This window comes from Geospiza fortis, unplaced genomic scaffold, assembly GCF_000277835.1.
Source record: "Geospiza fortis unplaced genomic scaffold, GeoFor_1.0 scaffold138, whole genome shotgun sequence".
NCBI lineage: Eukaryota > Metazoa > Chordata > Aves > Passeriformes > Thraupidae > Geospiza > Geospiza fortis.
In genome coordinates this window covers 11,574,573-11,598,007 of record NW_005054307.1, presented here as the reverse complement: position 1 = coordinate 11,598,007, position 23,435 = coordinate 11,574,573, and the positions used below count along the sequence as shown (strand labels likewise).

General features: G+C 37.3%; 1 protein-coding gene across 1 annotated transcript in view; it reads left to right on the top strand.

Moving 5' to 3' along the window:
* NEBL (nebulette) overlaps positions 1-23,435 on the top strand; it is a 149,534-nt gene that overhangs the window by 66,204 nt on the left and 59,895 nt on the right. The window contains exons 7-10 of the mRNA XM_031066832.1: positions 1,135-1,245; positions 7,521-7,631; positions 15,305-15,406; positions 16,984-17,085. Of these exons, the coding sequence (XP_030922692.1) occupies positions 1,135-1,245; positions 7,521-7,631; positions 15,305-15,406; positions 16,984-17,085 (426 nt within the window). The remainder of the gene's footprint in view (positions 1-1,134; positions 1,246-7,520; positions 7,632-15,304; positions 15,407-16,983; positions 17,086-23,435) is intronic.

The window sequence follows — 23,435 nt, the reverse complement described above, 5'->3', positions numbered from 1 at the left end:
AATCTGATGTAATTGCACTTTATAAAAGACAGACTATTGTAGTCTACAGAAATACAGTATATAGAGCATATTTATCTAGTCTATCTGATTCCAGAGAATCTGCTGCTACTTATTAATCAATGATTTAGAGATAAAAAAATATTCTAAAATTTTAAACTGTGTAGGTTTGATATTACCACACTTTTGAGCACGCTGCCTGTTTATTGCAGCGTTACCTGAAGCCAATGAGGTGATGGATGATTTATCTTGTAAATTACTGACCTCTAGTGTCCCATCACCTGTATTTGCAAATCTTGGGCACTGACATTCTTAACAGCACATCCACTGCAGTGAAATAGAGCCCTCTGTTTTGGGGAACGGCAACAAATGTTACAGCAAATTATTGATATGTATACATATAATGCATTTGGGGAATTAGCCTTTAATGAAGAACTGTATATTTCACAGTAAATAAGTGACATTAGTATAACTGAAAATATTTTTGGTATTTATGATTACTTTCATAGCAGTGTTGCAATTATTTTTTTATGAACTTGGAAGGCTTAGAACTGAAGCAAAAGCCTCACACATTTTGAGCTATTGTTCTGATATCTCTTGTAAAACCCCTTTGTGAGGAGCTGCCAATACTCCTGGAGGGAACACAGGATAAATAAAATGTAGTTTAAAAATGAGAGTGTAATATGAACAGATGAAATAGAAATGATGACAGGCAAACTTCAGCGTTCCTCCCCTTTCTAGCTACATTTAGTTGCTGCTACTTATTAGTTGGTGAAATATTTATGGTTCGCCTTCTATTTGCTCCCATTGTTCAGGACCCTGGAAAATAGAAAGAAGAAAAGTAATTTTTGGATTTGAAAATGATCTGAGAAAGGATAGAAGAAGCTGCCTTGCTTATTTTATTTCTTATTTCCATTAAAATTATTGAATTTAACTAGGAGATATTTTGCATTGTTTTGTGAATTAGGCACATCTCCATAAAGTATTATTTAAAAATGTTTTTGCTAGAAAGTTAGTGACAGTTAATGAAATTTTTCCAGTTCTGTTCTCTGCCATTTTACTTACTAGAAAAAAATAAGTGGTATGTTTACTGTATCTTCATTTTTGCATTTTATGTCACCTTTTTCTGCCCTCTAGGTGAAATATAAAGGAGCTGCTAAGAAAGACCTTTCCAACCCTCTCTATCAGCAGATGCCAGCCACAATTGATAGTGTATTTGCAAAAGAATTAATGCACCTTCAGAGCAAGGTACAACTTTAGAGTTGCAAAAACGATTTTTAGATTAACTGTGTGTCAGAATAACTACACTTTAAACAAAATATTTAAAAGGACACTTGATTGTCTGCTTGATTTATTTGGGTGAGCTTATCATCCAGAGTTTATCACCATAACTTCTTAAATTCAAAAACTGCACATTTTTAAAATGTTGACAATTTTGCTTACGTTTATTAAATATGCATTATAAAGTTGGTAGTGCATTCATTGATCCAATGAAATCTGTGAATACAATAAGGAATGATTGAATTTAGTGACATTGCGTGGTCCTTATAGAATGGGTGACTCTTATATAACTTATCCCAGTTGGGTGTTGCATTAACATATATTAAATGCAATATAAAATATTTGATGCTGAAGGCAAGAGAAAAGAAAGCTGCTTTAATGACTTCTAAAGGCACTTAGTGGAAGCAGCAAATGTATTTCTCATGATCTGCATATTACTACTTACAACAAATTTTATACAATTAAAATATGAAATCAAGTATATTGAATATAGTATAAAGCTTGTAAACAACCAGCAAAATAGTAAATTCTGGTTCAATTGCCTTCAAGGACTCAAAAATATAATACCCTAAAAGTAGGCAGGTGACCCTTCACTTCCATTGACCCCAGTGGAATTATGAATGTTAAGCATGTGTAGTATGAATGAGGTTCCAGATTTTTGTTGTTACTCATGAGAATTACATCAAATAGATGGTCATGGCTTTCTGTCCACCAAGCATTTCCATGATTTTTTTGTTTTTGCTTTCTCCTCTCTTAAAGATATCAACTACATATGGTTTAAAACAGCCGGTGCATGAAGGGAACACCCTTCTAAATCCATAATATTGATTGCATCTCAATATCCATTCTTGTAATGCAATGACACTTTTTCAGACAAAGGAAAATACTAATAAAAAAAGAATGGACTAAAATTTCAGGACAGCTTGTGAAAAAATGTTTTGATATAAAACATTATGTTAATCAAGGCTATGTTAAGCAAATACAATAACACATATTTTAGTTTTCAGAATTTGAAAAGGAACATATATACACAAGTTAAAGCACCACAGTAGCTGAAATGACATTAATGTGACATTTCATTGTAAAGTGAGTGATTAGAGGAATTATAGTAAAAATAAATTGGGAATTAAACTTGTATAACATTTTAAAGCCATTAGCTTGATACATAAAACATTAGTTAACTATTTTGCCACAGATTTACTCCCAAATTCATTCCAAATTATTGCATTCTACATTTGTTTACCCAAATGAGGTAAATTAACATTGGTGATGTGGCAGAAAAGATAAATAACTGAAACTAAAAATGAAACCATTGGTTCATAAAAAAACCCTTTTAAGGAAAAGACTGACATTTTTATTTGGGAGTTTTTGAAGGCTTTCTTCAATCATCCAACAGTTCTAGAGAAAAAAATATGCATATAGGCTGAGTTATATTTAAGCAGAATTTTTTCCCACAAAATTCATACTATCCCCTTAGGAGTAGATGCATTATAAATCATAATATACCATAAAACTTAAAGATACGCTGACACATTTTTCCAACTTGTGGTTTACTGCTGCAATGGACCTGAATTTAATGCTACTTCGAGAGAGCTCTCAGGGGATTTTCTAGTGAAAAATCTTCTCCACAGTATTCAAATCTAATCCATATTGTGCCTATCACTGCAGTACCTAAGCAGCTAATACAAGGATTTCAGATTTCATCTGGGTCAGGATATGGCAGAGGGGGTTTATGCTGCATCTGTCTAGCTGGGATTGTGAATTCACAGGTCGTCACTTCAGGAGGAGACTACAGATATTCCATAGGGAGGAGAGAGAATATCACCAGCTGGCCATTGCTCCAGCTCTGCTCCAAAAAGGCTGCTGCAAACACAGAATTGAAGTCTGTTTCTGAGTTGTAGTAAACAGATTTTAAAATAGTTTTGATTTCCCAAGAGGTGGAAAATGAGTGTGTGTCCTTGTCCTTCCTACCCGCACTAGAACAGATTTACACCTTTGACTCCCTTTTCATGCTTCTGGATGCAGTGCTGGGCTGGACTGCTTTTGTGGGCAGATCAAGCAGGACTCTTCTTGCTCTGTGGTGCCGTGTTCTTGGCAGGATCCACAGCCTCACATGCCAAGCAGGTGCATTGGAGGATCATGGTGGGGAAGAAAGAGAGCCCCTGCCTTTCCCCAGAGCTGGCTGCTGGCACAGGCTGGGTGCCTCTGGCAGAGGATCTCCTTACACAGGTGTGTCCCCCACAAATGGGCTCTCCCCTGATGCAAAGTTTGCTCCTAAAATGGTGCTGCTACTGCCCAGCAGCCCTGTAATTTGATACACAAATTCAAATCACACAGATGATTTAGGAACTTGGAGGCAACTAGGGGAAATTCCTGTTTTTCTCAAGGAGTTATACCCCCCCTACAGCTGCCCTCCACTGTCCTCTCTACAGCCAACAGGCTGCCACAGCACCATTGACCACGTTGGCATTGTTTAACTCTTGTGGCAATTGTCAGTGATTTCAGCTGAGCCAGGATCTCCTCCTTCAGGGGTCCTGCCATGCAGTGTCAGCACTGACATAAGGATCTTGCTGTAATGGAGAGTATAGCACCCTGACACATGTGGTTCTCTTCCTATGCAGCCTCTTCCCCATACTGGCTGTATTGAATCATACTCAATTCTGTCTTCAAGATACTCAGGAAAGCCTGAAACAAGATATCCTGCTGGCTTTTGCATGAAACCCATGTTTACTCTTTTGTGTTTTTTGTACAACTGGCATGAAGAAGGAAGTAAATACCCATAGAGAATGACATCTATCCAAAACCAGAAAAAAAAATCCCAATGCTGTTTATGGGGAAAATGTTTCAGGAAAATGGAAAAAAAGTTTCACAGTCCCACATACTTAGGTGGCTTTTATAATGTAAATTTTTTTCCTCCTCCCAGAAAACTTGATTGTGGCCTTCTAAATGCCTTTCTTGAGAGTGAGCAACCAGATATCCCTCCTCTCTCACTTTCGTCATAGCTGTCCCCAGGGAAAGCTAAAAAGAGGAGAAGCCCCTGTCATCACTAAATAACTTCACTCTCCTTACCAGCCTACAAAGTTCTCATCAATTTCCCTGCTTTTCACAGTGAGAAAATAAATTTGATGAGAGCAGTCTAGGTAGGGAGCCTTCATTTTGATTTTTCTGAAAGGAAATGGAAATTTTTGGAGAAATTGCAATATTCCTGTGGAAAATGTTGCTGAAGGAAAATTTCTGATTATTGCTATCTCTGTGCCAAATCTTTTTCTTGTCTGAAGATCAGTATGCTGAATACTTCCTTATGTAAAACACTATTTTTCTTAATAAGGTGTCACGAACAATGATAAAGGTATTTAAAATTGCTTGGGGGAAACAATGTTGAAAAAAAAATAAGCACTTCATCACTTTTTTCATCACTTTATTTTTGCCATAAAAAGTGATTGCACTGTTTTTCTTCTTATCTAAAAGGGATTATCTAAACCAAACTGAAGGCAGTTTAATTTTTCTACTTTGCACAGGGCAATATCTCAATGAGTCAATGTTGAACAGTATTTCCTGTTTCTTTATAAAGGTGATGAGCCAAGAGAATCTTAAGTGATGTTTTCAACTTCCAGAGGAAGTTTCAGAGGGGTTTTTTTGTACTACAATAAATTTTTTGTTGTTTATTGCATCATTTCCAATCATATTACACACGATCAAATTGTTTTATGTAATTTTCAGGGTTTTTTATGGTTGGAAATGTCATATTCAATATTTCCTCTCTTTTATGGTGGCAGGTATTTGTCTTCTGGACTTCTGTAGTTCTGTTTTACACAATTACATTGCATAATCTAATTCTCTATATGGAGATTAAAGTAATGTTTTTGGTGTTCTTGAACGTTTCCTTCTACAAAATCCTACTTTGTGGATTTTAAGTTCAGAGAACATCTTACTGACTATAAATGGAAATAAAAATGTAATAGTGTTTAATGTATGCCAAAACAGGGGGTCAGTCAGAGCTGGGTTAAAGGAACACAAAACCTTCCCTAATGCAGCTTCCTATTGACACACTGGTGTAAAAGAGAGAAGAAAAATAAAAAATGAGTACTTACAAATTGGTTCAATCTGAAGTCATACCTACTTAAATAATTGCCTTGTATTTCTCAAGTTAATAAATGGCACCACTACAGGGTAAAGGTTATGCCAGTGACCTATAATGCTTGATCTTGGTGTAGAGTAGTTTCATATGTAGATTTGATTAAGGAAATTCAGTTTAGCTAAAACTTGAAAATCAACATGAGCTGAGAAACAAAAGTATGCATACTAACCTATAGAATAATGTTGCTAAGAATATTGATGAAATAATGATAAATGTTTTTTCATGCTTACTTGGAAGCGATTTAAATTTCTGGGAATAGTTCTGCACTAAACTGTCCCAAACTCAACTAGACAGCCATTGAACCCCTCCTAGCCTAGGATTGCAACAAGACTACTTCTGTGAGTTAATGAAAATAGTGGGAAAAGATAGGAAGAACAGATGCCAAAGCAAGTGAAATATTGCTACATTAAGCTAAAGAAATGGTCATCCTTTCCCAAGACAGCGGATACTCATAATTTCTGCTAAATTTCTCATGCTGAGAGTTGATGTGTTACTGTGTTTTCATATCTTGGTTACATAGCCCATTCACCAAGGGAAAAATAGAGCTGTTGAACCAGCAAAATGGCAATGTAATAAAATATCTGTAAATTAGTGGATTTTGGAAGTAACCATATGGGTCTTCTGTTCATAATGGTGTTAAGTGGGGAACATCATAAAAGTGACAGTGTTAGCAAGGAGAATTAGCAAAAGTTTTTGTGGCATATGTTTGTATAGTAATTCCACTTTTGTGGGGAATCATTTGTTAGTGGTGCTTCAGTTGTGCTAAAGATTATGTGCTTTTCCATTTGCAAGATGTAACCAGTGTAGGCAAGTTATGGACTCTTTGTTTCGCTGTCAGTTGTGTTTGTTCCTGCAGAGGGCTGATTGTGTTAGACTGGATAAAGAGGTGGCACATTTTAAGGTTCCTGATTTGATACTTTTGTTCACATAGTAGCAGTGAAAAAATACCCTTCCCCCCTTCTTGTCTTAATATCTCAGCCTGTATATCATTTTGTAATCTGAGATAGGGCAGATACTAACATATTGCTTTGGGCACACTACTCTGTAACTCCGATGAAATCTTTCTTTAAACAAAACCAGATACAGCATTTTCTCACAATTCTAGTATCCTGTCTTAAAAGAGTCTGAATCTCTGTAGTTGAGAGTTTCCGTCTCAAAACTTTCACAGTATTCTTTTATTGCTACCATGGATTTTTGTGTCAATCCTTCTCCTCCTAATCAGCTTTCTATCTTATTTAATACTTGCTGTTTTCTTACGGATTATTTTAATGCTTGCTCATGAGAGCTATTAGAGAATGAATTTTCTTGATGCTTGCTACTTTTTAGGCATCAAAACCTGGTGAATTTTCCTTAATATAAGCCTAAGAGCTTCTGACAAGGATAAGTGTAAGATCAGCTTTTCAGGCAGTTGTAGTGTGTGAGAGTGTGTGTGTAAGTATAACATAGTACAGTGAAAGATGGATGAGTGCCCAACAGTGAGTTCTGTTTCTATTATAAAAGTAAAGGTGTTTATAAATTCACAATTCAATTCCATTTTCATTTACTATGATGACAATTGAATGTAAATATTATTTTTCTTTGTGAACCTGGGGCTAAGTCAAAATGCATATTGTGCTTGTTGCTTCCCAACAGAGGAAGAAATAGAACTCTGGGCAATGGGTATATAATAAACAGTAAAACTGTTTGTTTATGACAAATGCATAAAATAGTTCTTTCTCTGAAAATGGAGAATAATTATATAGCTGATTGCTTCAAGTGTGTTTAAAAAAACCCGTGGCTTTTGATTATGTTTTCCCTGGGCTGTCTTCTCACCTTGTTAAGCTTAATTTTCTGTTTGTGTGTTACTATTTCTTTCCCCTGTCTACTCATGCATCTGTTGCAATAACATATACAGAGAAATCTCACTGCTGACTATGTCTCATATGTCTCTGTTTTGGGTGGAAGCTGCTCTCAGTTCAGTGATCTGGACCCATGAAGGAGTTAAATTATTTTTTAAGTTTCTTCCTGAATACAGGTAGACTACGCCACTACCTAGGTTTAACCTAGCTCATGTTATTATACCTGCTCTTCTCAGGTCACAAAAGTATAATGTTGCTCTTTTCAGGTTCTCTATAAACAAAAACATGATGCTGAGAAAGGATTTTCAGACTATGCACGTATGAGGGAGCCTCCAGATGTCAAACATGCCATGGAAGTCAGTAAACACCAGAGTGATGTAAGTACTCTCCCATCTGAAATGAGTGTGCTTGTTTTGGGTAGATACATCTGTTACAGTTTGCTGAAATGAATTGGGCATGGAATATTTCCATATTTCCTTAGTTGCTATTTTTTATAAATTATTTGCTCTGAAGTAATTTAGAACATGGTGTGTGTATAACATGTGCAATGAGTAACAGTATGTGAATTTTATTCTGAATGCAGTGGAAAAGGATAGTTACTGTTTATCAATAGTAACTAACTGCTATCACTTTGAAATAAAATTGCAGGCACAGGTTTTCTGAATTCACTTGTAGCTACTTTTGAAGTGCATGAAGCTCTTTGTTTAAATGAATACCAGTGTTGTTTCAGTGTCTTCATCTGCCAATACTTGGGTAATTCTTCAGGGGGGCTGTGTAGAGGAGACAAGTGAGCTGTTTCTACCCTGCTCTTGCACTCTTTTATGCATATGAATAAGTTTGTTCCTATCTCCTGAATATGTATCAAGTGAATTTTCCAAAGAATTTAATAGACTAATAAATGATTTATTTTAAGGAATTTGAGCTGTAGTGTTCAGTTGGATTCCTGCACTGGTTTATATCATTTGACCAAAGTATTTATTCTTGTAGTTTTATTTAGATAACTTACAAATAAATAGGAGTATTTAGCAGTATTTTGAAAGTTGATTGCTTTTTTTTTCCCAGCTGCTTGTTAGCTTCCTGAAGTTCTGAAGGCTTTCACAATATCAAAACCTAATAATGGTATTTATATTTCTTATTAGAATCAGGTCAGCTTTGATTTCATGGTCAAGCTAGCAAATACTAGCTCAATGCATCATTGCTTGGGGCAGAAATGCTGCCCAGATTAGTCTTGAATGATACAGACACAATTTTGAAGAAAAATTTATGTTAGTTTTAGGTTTTGTAAAAGCTTACTTGTGAGAAAAACAAATTTTAGGAGAAGATTGGTTAAAATAGTGATGTCATTTTAAGGGGTACACAAAGCTTTTAAGAACAGCTAATGTGTAATCTTAAAAGTTATGATCCAGTTCCATTCTTGTTTAGGTAACCAAATCAATTGAGGCAGGCATGTCATTTTACAACATTTTTTGTTAGAAAAATGGGATATTTGTTTGCTGTTAACAATGTAGAAAACATAGCTTGAGTGTTCGTTTTAAATTATCTTAAATTTACCCCATCTTCTCCTACTAACAGTGCAACAAACACTCTAAGGTTATGTGGGCTGAAAACTAAATGTCAGTGCTAGATGTATGTCTGTGTGCAGAATCTTGACAGCTGGCTGCTGATTAAAAGGCTGCTGGAAAACTTCAGGGAAGCATTATGTTTGAAGAATAATTTTTTCTTCTGCTGGGAAATACCTGCAATGGAATTCCCAGCAGTAATTTGCAACCTGCCTTGATTACCTGCCTCTTCCTGTCAAACACTGTCCATTTCTGCTGTTGGAAGCATCAGGGTGTCACACTGACAGAGCCTAGAGCTGGGAATGTGAATGCCTCTCCCCAGAAGCAAGAGGTTTTTTATTTACCTAGCAGTAGGAGTGATGGTGAACTGCAAGGAAAGGAAATAATGCTGGAAAGAGAGATGTGAATCCCTCTCAGAGAGGGGACTAGGAGGCACTAGGAGGAATATGAGACAAGTTCCTGTAGCAAATTCATCATACTTTGAGGGTTAGTATGCTAGTGCAAAACCTATTCCCCTTCTACAGCTGTATATCACCTGCTAATAGAATTAAGGAGAGCAGGTTACAGATGTGAGGATAAATGAAATGCAGTTGTTTCATCTTTCACCCTTAAAACCAGCAAAAAAAAAGAAAAGGAAATGAAGGAAAACATGGGAGGGAAGGATGTTTTGATAAATGAGAACTTTTAACAGCATGTTAGAAATAATGAAAAAATATGAGGGAAATTATTTTCAGCCTGAGCAAACTTCAAAAAAATCAAGTAAGTCATCCAAATGCAACACAAAACTCTTACCAGTTAGTTTAATGTGTTTAAGAACAGATTCTTTCTGGTTGCTCATGAGTAGCTGCAGGACAATGGACAAATACCTATCACACATAAGGGAGCAAGTTATGTAAATCTGGTTATTGCTCAGCAGAAGCGCACATCTCTTGTGGGTAATATTTGGGCATCATGGTGAATAGCTGAGGATTTCTTCTTTTGTAAGTACATGTTTAATTAAGAACCATGTGAGTTTTCCTCTTGGAGTCAGAACATGGAACAGCGAACATCCCAAATATGGAGCATTTGTCTTTCTAAACTGTTTCAGGGTATCTGTGTAATCACAGCTTTGCAAGTGCAGAGAAAAAGAAGGGAAACTACTGGGCAAGTAGAAGGACAAAGCTCTTTTATCCATCATTCAGCACAGTTTACCTGTGGGAGCAGAATGCATGTTTACCTACAATGCTCTGCCAACTCAATTCAACCTTTACATGGAGGGTTTGCATCTAAGAGGATTAGAATGTGTTTAAGACTATTTACTCAGCCTTTAAATAAAGCTGACATTTATACTCAACTCTGTGAAATGTCCAATTTCCTTTAAAAATTAAAATTGTATTCAACTCACCATACATTTGTGCTGACATTTTGAAACTGTCAAGTGCTGTAGGCCTTCACACCACTTTGAAAATCATTAACATTCTGGGCATGTTTATAGGCATCATTAATATGTTTGGGCAGAAACTGGGTAACAGGGAAATAATGTAAAAACTCCTGAACAATGTGATCATGTTTAATAAAATAATTTTTCTCTTTTTCATACTTAGTCTGAAGAAAATTGCTCTCCAATGAACACAAGTAACTTTTCTAATGACGGGAAGTATACTTTAAAAAGAATTGAAATACTACATAATGCTTGAAGGCAAGCATGTTTATCCAAACCAGAGTACTTTTCTCTATAAATTGTGTTTGTGTTTTGTGAAGTGAATGTTAATTATGTGACTTTGGCACACGAAGTCATTTTCAGAAAAGTGAAGTAGGGACCATCAGCCTACTTTGTCTGTGCTGAGCTGATCAGATAACTCATCTGGAAGTTTCTAAACTTGGGACCAAAACTAAGTGGTGGTCTTAAAACAGTGTCATGTCACATTTTGGCTTTATGTATATCTGAGTATCATGTGAATGGAAGGATGTAGTTGAATGGTGAAATGATATGACAACTACATTTCTAAAGCAAATAAACCATTTGCTGTGTTGAGTCCACGTGGAAGCTGCACACAGCATTTGATGAAGGTACCCAAAGCTGTGCATCACAATTTTGTCTGTTCCATGACCTTGTCTGTCACTGGGCATTTTGAATAGGAAAACAATGTTAATATTTGTACAGCAGTTTAAATGTTCTGCTTCGTTAAAAGGACTGATTCTCCTCACAACATTACATGGTATGAAATAAGGATGTGATCTTCTGATTTTATAAATAAGAAAACTGCAGTACACTCATCTATGGACATTTAAAAGGCAGTTTGCACATCTGATTTTAAAGCCCTGGTATCTTTTCTCTTATACTTATCTACAAAGAGTGCTTTTTTAGAAATACTAGTTGACAGCTGGGCAAACTTCTCATATGTATATATACACTTTCTACTCTACATGGGGTCAGTAATGATAATTTTTATGTTTCACTCACCATCTAAATTTGAATATTTAAGACGTCTATATTGTCCTAGGAGTAAATTGTTTTTCATTTTCAGGGTATAGTGCAGTCACAGTCCATACACACAAAAAAAGTACATTCTTTCTGATAAGACCAAATCAGCAGATCCTAAAGTGGATGTGCTTAAACACCATCAGTTACATACCCAAATGTTAATGTTTGTTTTGGGGCAGATCATGGTAAATTCAGGCTTCTTCTGTCTCTCTGTTCAGTATCTGTGTTAGAAAAATCACCATTCAGACAAACTTTCTGCTGACAGTGGTTGTCAACAGCAGGTCCCCCTGGACCACTTCCAACTGGTGCTGAAAATGATGTTTACTCCTGGTGTAATTGGGACCAATCAATTTTAAGGCCCATTACTGGAAAGGATGACTGCATCAATCTGTAATGGGCCAGAAATGTGTTTGTCTCTTTTACACAAGCCGGAAAACAGTTTTCAACATCATTTGAGCAGGAATTAGAAAAGCTGTTGCCAATGATGATTGTCACCAGCTAGTCATTTTCTTAGTGTTGATGGACCCCAAAGTGTAGATGAGAGGAAAGAGGGCAGAGACACACCTGACAGGCCATTAGTTAGTGGACTTAACAGCTCTTAGAAAATGCTAATCAGGGACAAACAGTAAGAGACAAATTCTTGTGCAGACAGGTGTGCCCAATTTCTTGCTGAATCCTTAAGAGGGCAAAATGTGTTCATAGCTGCTTGTGCATATTTGAGCAATTTATTATATATTGTTTGGACTATTTTGGTGTTGGAATAAATGAGAGGATAAAAGATTTCAAGAAAGGTCTGAATCTCTTAAACCCAGGTTTGCTTGGCTTACCATGTAGATGTTTCTGTTTGTTGATTGACAGTCTGAGATGTTTTGCAGCATTGTTAGAATCTGTTTACTTTATGGCACTGAAGTCCACTGGTATTCATCTAAGGTGAAGCATCTTGCAGACCCTGCTGGAGTAACTAGATCAGCATGTTTATCCTCAGTGGACCTTATGCATTTTATAAGAGCTCGAGGTTTGGCCTATTAAAAGCAGTCTAGTAATTATGAGCAGGCCCTGAATATTCTCCATGCTTTGCAAAAACCAGTTGCAATTCACATTTGAGTATGTGAGTATGTAATCACATTTGGGATTAAAGATGAGAAATGATTTTGTTCCAATTATTGCTTCACAATAATATTCAACAATGTAACCACTTTTTATTGTAATTTCAAACTGGGTAGAAACCCACTTTAAATTGAGTTAGTATCTGTAATTTACTGTTTTCAGCTTCAAAACTCAAGATGGTACATTTTTTTTTCCTTTTTAGTTGCTCCTTCTTCCTTGCTTGCATTTCCCACTGGTTGGCCATAATTCTCCATCTAGGTCTTTCACTGCTGCTCTAAAATTGTTATCTCAGTCACTTTTCCTATGCAAAAGTCAGCTGGAACAGTTTTTTTGTATACTGTGATCCTCGTGAAGTGGAGCAATTCTTGAGCCTTTGCTGATTGTTTTTTTGGTAGAGCCTGAGCAACCCTTTGAAGTGAAGATTGAGTAAGGACATTGTGTAATGCCTGGAAATTCCAGTCAGGGTATGAGCCTCTTGGCTGAACCAGCTCAGGACAAAAGATGGCTCCTTCTCTGGGTGCTTCTGCTATTTCTTTTCTTTTGTTGCTTTTCCCTCCTCATGGGCTTCTTCACTTTCCATCTTCTGATACCCATGGGTGCACACACCAAGCTGGTTGCTTTGCCCTGTCTACATCTGTTCCCCTGCTCTCTCAGAATAGCTCTGGTTTTACTGTTCTAACGTAGCACTATTAAAAAAAAAATCACTAGATGGAACAGAATAGCAGCTGTGTAATAGAGGCCAGCAGAGTGTCCCAATGGGAGAGGGTCAGCATCCAGGGATTGAGGTTATTCAGGAAATGGGAAACATATTTTTTCTTTCTTTGGCCTACCTCTGACAAACTACTGTTCTGCTGCATAACATTTTTATTCTCACTGGAGTATGACAAGCTGCAGAATGGAGCAAATATATATTGCAGACATTTGTAAAATGCTAGATGACTTTCCCTCAGACATAAGTAATAGGTATACTGGTTTAGGTGCAGGAAGAATAATAGTTCACTCAGGGAAAGATATAGCAATTGGCCTTGCATCTAATATAATTGGAAATGGTGAAATATAAAGGACTGTCACTGTCTTATTTCTCCCCCCCTTCCTTTCCCCGAAATTAACCACAATCCATTATTTCATGTACTATATGATCATGTCATTTGGGAGCAATAAGTGACCACATTTCCTCAACTTTATCACCACTGTTCTTGATTCTCTGATGTTAAATTCACTACATTCCTAATTTCTATTTTGAGCACATATGCTGGCCCTTAATTTGCAATTTACATGGATCATAGGGTGCTATTCAGAAACCTGTTTCTGCTGCCTTTGTGGTTTTCACCTCACCTCATGTGGTCATTAGGATGAACAGCATATAATTAACTAAATTCATGTAAAGTCCTGAATTGCAAATGCTTCTCTCTACCTCTAGTTTCTTAAAAATTAGCGAAAATCCAAATATAACTAAAACAAAACTTCCAGTGGTTTATACCAGCTGTAAGAATCAACTTTTATTTTGTATGTATGTGATAATTTGGGCTGAATGCATCAAACCTATTTATTTGTTTCTTTTATTAGTGATTACACTTGTGTGTCACAGCAGATTAAAAATTATAAGATCTATTTGCGGGCAGGCAGCCAACAGTGAAGCCTGTTTAGCTTGTCTGCTTAGCTGAAGCCATATGGACACAAAATTACTTTCCTGTTGCATGTAAAATATTTGCCAAAAAGTGAATTTTTTTTCCTTTTCCTTTTGCAATGCCATTTCTATGAAGTATATTTGTCACTGACTACTGCAGTTTATGAGTTTGTTGCATTGTACCCAGAGTGAAACTTTACATTGGGAGTAGGAGCAGAGGTTATAATAAGAAACTTCAAGCTGAGAACTTTCTTGCTAGTGAAATACTATCTTGAGAAGTTGATTAAATTTGTGAAGCAACAAAAGAAAATCTAAAACATTTTCCAGTAAAGGATGAAATATTCTTTTACTTTCTATTTCCTCTAAACTTTATTTTATGTTCTCCAACTTCTGCCTGACACTTCAATTTGTCAGGCACTTTTGAATACCAGGGACAGAATGTCATTAAGAATAATTCAGTAAAACAGCCCTTGGAAATTGGCTTAGATTGGCACATGTGCTAGGGCAGGAAAAAGTTGACAAACCTTGAGGAGGAAAAACCAGGATAACTTATGGAGCTCTATAATGTCCCTGAGGTCTGTGCCGCTCCTGTCATTGCTTTGCTAAATGGAGAATATTTGGACTCTCCTATCTGTGGTTGAGCCTTCCGGCCAAAGGTTTCTGAGCCCATTCATTATGGTAGTGGCTTTTGCCCAAACAGAAAGAGTCAGTTGTGTACTCAACATGCTGGAACACTCAGCCTTCTTCTTCCCATGATTGTGCAAAGGAGCGAGTAAGTGGTGGTGTGGGAATGCTGAGGTGGAGTTGTATCATTGAATTCCATACGAGCTACACGGCTGCCTAGTACTGAGAAAGAAACTCACTATGATAGAGCTACAGTTTCTCTTCTGTGTAGCTGCAATCTGCTAAAGTGCAGTTGTCAGTATCAGAGGAGTAGCTAGTTTAGGTTAAAAATGGGTACAACATAGGAAAAAAACCCTATACTCTTGTAAGTCCTCTGAAATTTTATGGTAAAACTGAATATTTGTGTCTTTGCAATGCTTTTAATTTTCCACTGTGCTTCTAAGCAAAACCATTTTTCTTTTTCGAATTGTATTTTATGTTTCTGAATTTCTTCCTTATTGTGTTACCTTGTGGGTCTTACCTTACAGTCCCTGTCAAGCAGAACTCTGTTGGAATAAATTAGGTGGTGTTCTGTTTAGTTTGATGTCTGATTTGACCAGTCATTCAAAGCTTATTTATAGACTTCAAACTTATTGTTTATTTTAAACAAAACTATGTTTTCTTTGACAGGTATCCTATAAGAAGGATGTGCAAGATACTCATAGGTACACTGAAGTGCTGAACAGACCAGACATAAAGAAGGCAACTGAGATAACAAAGATAATAAGTGATGTATGTTCTCCTTTTACTCTCTTTCTATGTTTTAGACATGTAATTTTTTTATTCCAATTTTGATCAGATTTTTTTAGAATACTACTGGAATTCTCAAATGTTTTGAACAGAAAACCTGCACCCCCAAATCTGCTAGGGAGATTTGATTAAAAGAAATCCAAACATAACCAAAACAAACCAGTCTTGCTTGGCAGGCTAGAAAGCTATGGGTTTCTCCTTTTTAGATGTTGACAGTATGATCTTTGAAATTATTGGTAATTGATGTAAGGACAACATAAAAATTGTTAAAGTTGGTTTTGTTTCAGCTTTATTTGTGATAACCATTCTCAAGATAAGTCATGTGCTTGTATGCTATACTGCACTTCAAAAGACATCCCAAACCTATTTTACCTTGGTATGACAGAAACTGGCATCCCAGGATACCCCTTCCTTTTCCCATCTCATCCAGCAGTGACAGGAAAGTGTAATTCCCTGCTGTCCTTCTAAGAGCTGTTCAGATGCTGCTTCTTTCATGGGGGCTCTCCTCCCTGAACTCCCCTCAAATTCTTTGCCCTTCCACTGTGACCTTGGCTAACAGACAGGTAAAGGAGCAGTTTAAGAAGCAGCAGTGTGTGATGCTTCAGTTCAGTATTTTATTGTAGACAAGGCAAACAATATATATACTTAAAGCCCTGAGTCAAGTTTTTAAGTAGTTAATTAAATGTGAGACTGGCTAGACACATTTGGAGAGACAGATTTAAGAGATTGAAATTCACCGTTCAATATTCAAGATTTTTTGAAAACCAAGAACTTCTACTAAGTGTTCTACAGCATTTAAATTTACTAATTGCCGTTCAAGTGCTCTTAGCTTTAGAGTGGCTTTGGGACTTTTATTTCTTCCAGTCTCTTATGGTCTGTCCTTGCTGATTCACAGTGCTTGAGCAATGCAGGAAGCCTGTTTTAGGCAATGGGTAATTTAGGTTGTGGCATTGCAAAGCACCTATTGTTGATTCGTCTGTTTTTTTCTAATGCATTGTGGGGAAAAAATTGCAGCAGTTTGCATGGCAGGCAGTTCAGCTGCAGAGATCAGGTAGCATTAACCTTGCGGGACTAATTCAGCTCTGTGACACCAGCACAGTCTCACTGACATCCAGCGAGACCGCAGTGCTAAAACTGAGAGCGGAATTTGACCTCACAGTTCAAAAAAGTTGCCCCTCAGACTAGTTTTATTTCAAGACTACTTTCAGCTGCTGCAAATCATCTTGGGTTAACTGTAGACCCTGTCATAAGAAATGCTGAGCCACTGTGACTCATTCTGCCTTGATCGGGAGGACAGTATTTCTCTGGCTTAAGCTGTGCATTTGGTTAAAATTGGATTTTGCTGCACATTGTGTTTTACAATTAATAAATATTATATTATAAGGAGCTGAACCCTGAGAAGGGCTTTACTCAGAGCTGATTAGAACAGTAGTGTCAATGCAGACCATTATGTGAGACTTTTTCTACTAGCTTTAATGCTTACATTTCTCTTGATAAAACAAACCCAAACAATTTATTAGTGATGCATATCCCCCCGCCCCCTTTTTTTTATTTTTAAGGCAAAGTACAAGAAAGGAAGGGGAGAGCTGAATAAGGAGTCTGCTGTGCTTGGAAGACCTGATTTTGAACATGCTAAAGGAGTCTCAAAACTTTTAAGCCAAGTAAGATCCTCCATCATTTTACAATGATTTAATCCAAATATCTCATTCCTACTAATGCAAAGAAATACTTAGATTTTTAGATGGTTATCTCTAATGGCCTTGAAAATTATGTTCTCAAACTTTTCATTTAGCATTGCAATGACTGGTAAATTTTGGATTCTTAGGAAACCAAATACACATTTTGAAGCAAAAATACGATGAACTTTGACTACAACTTGTCTCTTGTGGAGATGGTGTATATTTATACAGATTTTCTAGGATTTCTAAATTATTAACTGTCTGTAATTTAGAGGCAAATTTTGCTTCTCATTCAGTTTGAGTGGAACCTTACCCTGTGATTAATCCCACTGAAGTAACTGAGGTCTTTTGTGTAGCTGCTTGCTAATGTGAGTAATGGGATCTGAATTTGGCCTGACATGTAAACCACCCGCCTTCCTTCCCCCTGAAACTGAACCTTTTATGTACTACTGTTATATATTAACCTCAAAAAAAAAAAAAAAATCCTTAACTAAAAAGAAATCTGAAATAGAAATATTCCCTCTTCCTCTTAGTAGTTTTCTACTCATAAGATGTACACGTAAGACTCTACTACAGATCATCCTGACATTGTGAGGACAGATTTTTCATTGCTGATCTGTTTTTTGGGTTTTTTTCTTTCCTCTCCCTTTTTTTGTCTGAAGTAGTTCTTTAACAGTGCCTTGCATAATCCTTGCTAGTAATCCTGTCCAGCTACCCTTGGAGCTTTTGAAAACCCAGGAACTGCCCTCCTGTAAGAGGAGGATATAGTGCCCTTTGATTGAAGAAGGCTGTGTCAGCCTTCTTGGAGCCAAAAAAACCTCTCATGTGTAAACAGTGTATATTCTAGGACAGACTCAATATCAGTGATATGTAAAAAATACCTGTGATTTGGCCAGATACTAAATGTCTTCCCTAGAACTAGCATAAAATGAGAATAATATGTCATAGAGAACAAGCTGAAAAACAGTGCAGTGTCTGCAGGAGGTAGAGCTCCTTTTGCTATTATCCTTAGATACCTGCTGCATGCACACCATTGTAAACTTTGAAGCATTACACAAGAAGAAAAAGAAGGAAATAAATATTTTTTATTGCTTTGTTGGTGATGTGCCCAGAATCAAAATGAGTTTGTGTTTTTCAAATAGATTTCTGTCTTCTGTTTTATAGTGGATCATATTCTCATTTCTCTGCTGATGGGCAAGTCTGCTAAGAGATTATTCTGTGTTTAGCATTGTGCAGGCTTGGAAGTCAGCCTGTACTTTCTAGCAAGAGCCACTGTGAAGCTGCTCTGACCTGAGTGTCACTTACAGGAAATGGGACTGTCATTTAGCAAATATGTTCAATGGTTTTTAAAAGGATCCATACCCAAATTTAGTGTGTAATGTCCTTTATATCTACTGAATGGCTGCCTACACTCTCCTGTCCTTGCAGCTCACTCCTTTGAGCTTGCAGCTGCCTGTTTTTGCCAATGAGACCAAGCTGTAACCCTTTCCAATAGCCCTCTCCATCTTCCCAAGCCTGGTACCCGTGAGATTGTGGCCAACAATCTCAAGTGAAAAATATCATCTGGATCATGAGGTCCTGCAGGCTGCTGAGCCAGCTACGTGGAAGGCTTAATCAATGCACTCTTTATCTTGTTTTATTAGATGTGCTTTTTATCTTGGACAATGCAAGCTGCATCTGCAAATGCTTTATAATAGGGCCTCTTCACTGCCAGGAACTGGGATGGCAACAGTTCTAGTTGAGACCTTCTGTGGAAGGCAGCATTCACTGTGCAATTTTAACTTTAGAGAGTCCAAATAGTACAGAAGGTGTGACAGGAAGGGAGAAGTTGACAAAATCTATCTTATGTTTGGTTTATTTGTAAAGAAGATTCTTGCTAAACCTTGGTGGCCTGAACTCTGCAGTCACTGGCCCTGGATCCAAGTTTTGGGATCCTTTCTTGCATTGTCCTCTCCTCAGTCTAAGCTGCTGTGGTTACTTTGCAGTGTGATGGGGACTGTGCTTTCAGAAAAGGGGGCAGCACCTCAGCCTGACACTGGAGGGTGGAGGGTGCACATGCTGGGCAGCTCTCAGCAGCAGGGAGGTGCACTCAGCAATTCCCTCATGTCCTCTGAAGGGAAGGCAGTGGCCATGAGTTGTCTAATGTTCTTATATATTATTTGAATCATTATAACACTTAGACACACTAATCATAAATCAAGAGCACAGAAAAATGAAGATGACCCCTGTGTCCAAAGAGCAGGGTGGTGGGGCAGGATGAGGAATGCACCTGTGCTAGAGGAGAGAAAGAGATCTAAATGCGGTTCAGTCATTTCAGTTCTCTTAATGCAAGGATCATGAAACAGGCTTGTAACACTTACAAGATTTAAAAAGAGTAAAGTTAATGATCTCTTTATTGTCTCCAGACTTTCTGGCTTTTAGAATTTCCATTTGTTTCTCAGAAAATGGGAAGATCATAAACTTTTTGTGTTGAAAGTTGATAATCTCCCTTAATTGCATGAATCTATAAGCTGCGACATGCAGAGAAATATTAGTTATTTGACCCTCACAGTAAATTTGCAAAGTTGACAATTCTGATGGATGTAATGGGAAGAGAAGATGATAACATGTTTTAATGTGGTGCATATGGGTAGGTAATTTAGGGAGTATAGAGAACAGGAGCAAGAAGAGGTCAGGCAGTGTGGGTGTAACGAAGGGAGAAAGCAATCAAGGCAAGCAGGAAAGCAAACAAAGCGAAGAAAATAGTGTTAATGTTTGACTGGCACTCAAGGCTCTACAGAGATCACTGTTTTCTCTCTCTCTCCTTTCTTTCTTTTTTTATTTTTTATTTAACAAAGCTTTTGACAACAACAGCAGCAAAAATAATAGCTCCCAGAACTAGTATATTTACCCACAGCATGTGGTAACCCTTTTCTGTTGATTTTAAATGAAATTTAAAACAGAAACTGTGTTAGCCCTTGTGAAAACATGGAGCTTGTCAATTTGCCGAGTGTGCATTGTATAATTTGGGCTATTTTTTCTATTTTTTAATTAAAACAAGCTCTTGTTCATGCCCTCTTTATGTTTTTAATGCATTTTATTAGCTTTTTCAAAGAGCTGCTGATACGAACTTGTCCTCTTATGGTGTTCAGTAACTGGTTTTAAGATAAATAATTTTGGCTATTTATATTTGTTGCTGAATCTGGTGCTTATTGTTTTAAGGATAAAACTGTTAGAGGTAGAATGTTTTTCAAAATGCACCTTCTCTGAGATTTTCAGTAACAACCCGAAGAGCCTAGGATTCTCTCAGTCTTTCTTTGCTTTAAACTCTGCTAGTGCTTTTAGCAATGAATGTTTCAATTTTGCTCTTTGTTTATGTGACATTTCCTTCAATATATATGTGCTCTGACAGGTTTTTTCCTTTTTTAAAGATGGTTTCATATGGTCATGAGGAAATGCTTTAGCTGCAAGTGTCTGCTTCATCATGGGATCCCAGTGGTTGAATGATTCAATTTTTGTAGTTTCTTTGTAAATCTGAACAGTGGGTGATGTCATCCACTTCTGAAACTGAACACTCCCTGTGTGAACAGCTTTGAACTACAGATTTGATTTAGGAATGTTGCTGCTAAGCTTCAAAAGACACTGCTCTGTCCAGCTGCAATTCTGACTTTTATAGGTTTTGTGCAAGGCCGATGAGAAGTTTGTTTATCCAGGCCTTATTTAATTCCAGATTGGTTTTTCAGGGATGTTGTTGTGTTAAAAGCCTGCAGAGTCTGCTCTTTCTTAAGCAGTCTTTAGAGAGCAACCTCCACACATTTCTTTTAAATTAACTCCTACCATATAATCTCTAAAAAAATAAACAAACTTAAGACTTTAATGAAGATGGTAAACAAGTAACTGTCCTTTTAAGCCCTCATTAAAGCTCTTGGTTAATGATGAAATTCGTAGATAAATGTCCACTAACAACTGTCAATTCTACTCCCGCTTGTTTGCTCTTCCACCGTATTATAGCCTGCTAAGACCTCCCACTTTCAGATGGTTTGGAAATTATAGGAGGTATTTTTCTTCCTTGTTTTTATTCAGAACTCTTTCTCTCAGGCATGTTTCCTCTCTTTAAACTGCATTTTCCCTGTTCAAAAGGATGATGAATTCTGCGTGGTTTCCTTCACCATGACTCATCCATGGGCTTGCTCTTCTTTCTTCACTCTCTCCCACCCCACGCTTTCTTTCAAAAGGGAGAAAGAACCAGAAAAATGTTGATAAAAGAGAAAGTGTACATCTACGTAGCTGTCAATGCAACAAATCCCCTATGGCAGGTCAGTTAAATGGCTGCTGGAAGTGCTCTGGAGACACTGCCAAGGTTGTCTGATATTACTGCTGTGCTCTGCTTTGCCCAGAGTGACCCGTGTGATGGAGAGGGGAGCAAAGGCAATGAGCTGAGCAGCCAGGGCAGGCAGCAGGGCCTGGGGCTGTGAGACAGCCCTACTGCAATGAAAACATTTACACTGACCTTGGCTGGGGGGTTCCTTTAATTTTGAAACCCTCCTGCACATCAGGACATGGGGCCCCATGATGACTGAGTTCAATGGTCCCCACTCTGTCCTTCAGTGGCAGCAATGTGATCTGAAGTGACTCTAAAGAGGGTCTGTTACTGGAACCTCTGGGTTGAAATGTACTGCTAAAAAATTTTTAATGATGGCATGAAATGACGGCAGCTGGAAGATGGCAAACCAGTTGTGAGCAGAGGTCCCTTTGGCACCAACGCTTTCCCACTTAACAAGAATTTCAATACCATGTTGTGCATTTGGTCTGAGTGCGCTGTTTGTGGCATTTATTGGCCAGGAGAAGGCAGCCTGCAGTAGTTGGATGTTTAAAGTCTTACACTTGGTGTTGTTGTGATGTGGGTAGAGGAGTAAAAGACAGTTTTACTCGCCCAGCTGTTTTGATCTCTGGCTTTTTGAATGGCATATTACAGCACTGCCTGATTTTCATTAGAAGGCAAATTTTGGATACACCTTTTAAGAGAGAAAAGCACTCTGATTTATTCCTTCACTGCTCATACAGAACATGGATTTGCCTTTGTATACAGATATATGCTTTTGCACTTGATCCAATGCCAAGGCAAACAATATAAACCAGATGAATATACCAGAAGGCAATAGATACTTTCGTCTGCTATTAGTGTGAAAGATTATGAAGTTCATCATGTGTTCAGATAAAGTTTCTCTTTAAAAGTAACAATGTTTTAGAATTTCCTTACTTCTAAAAATTAACTAAGTGCTGGAATAATAATATAGTGCTTGAACATATATGGCTGGTTCCTGTTTGTGTAGCTTAAGTTTGATTTCTTGTTATCCCGATTAATGAAATAGTGGACATTGTGGGTAAAGATAATGAGGTTGCGTAAGCTGAACCATGTTGAGGGTCTTTTGAGGCGAGGAAGAACTGAAAAGGGAAAAAACCCCTCTTCCCACAACTAAGGCTGAGAAAAAAAATTGAAGATTGTTTAGGTGGCTTAACCACTTTATCAGACATTCATGTGGGAATAGAGAAAAAAGGAGTAGGGAAGAATCCATGTATTTATTTAGTGCAGAGCGTGGTAAATTATAATGGATGTTGCATAGGCTCAGATATCAGGTGTCTGCCTAAAATTCATGAAAGCAGCACAATTCAGACTGAACTTTATTCTCCTCCATTATGCCCAGCTGTTGGAGAGAAGCAGACATGTGTGCAGAGTCTCCAGATGTTTGAGGATCACTCACAAAGAGAGCAAAGGAGGGAGATATACTATTTGTTCAATTTCATATTTGCAAATTCTGAATTCGGTTTTTCAGCATGCTTTATGGAATTTTTGTGACTTATTTACTTTTAGTGTCATTGTCTCCATATTTCTGTATTGCTTATTTCCTCTTACAAGTATTGTCATTCCCCTTTTTCCTTTTGAACAGAAGAAAAAGATGGTGAAGGTGATGGCAGGCAGTCATTTAATTATGCTTTCCAGCACTGTAATGAGGTGGGCATTATCCCCAAGAAAGGACTGTACTACAGAGGGATTCCTCAGTGTCTGGGAAATTTCTGGCAGAATTAAAAGTAGACTAACAGTTCTGGTGGCAATCTAGCATAATGGGAGTGACGTGTGGACCTGAAGGTGGGAAATTTGATTCTGACTTCCCACTTTCAAGGAGTTGAAAAATTTAGAAGTGATTTGTTTTACAAATGTTACAATTTATTCACCTTTGACTTTTTTTTTTTTTGTTAAAACCACAATTTTGATGTTAGTTGTGAATCTTAGTGGATAATTATTATGGCGGTCAGGGAGTTCTATTTTATTTGATTACTCATGTGAGTCATAT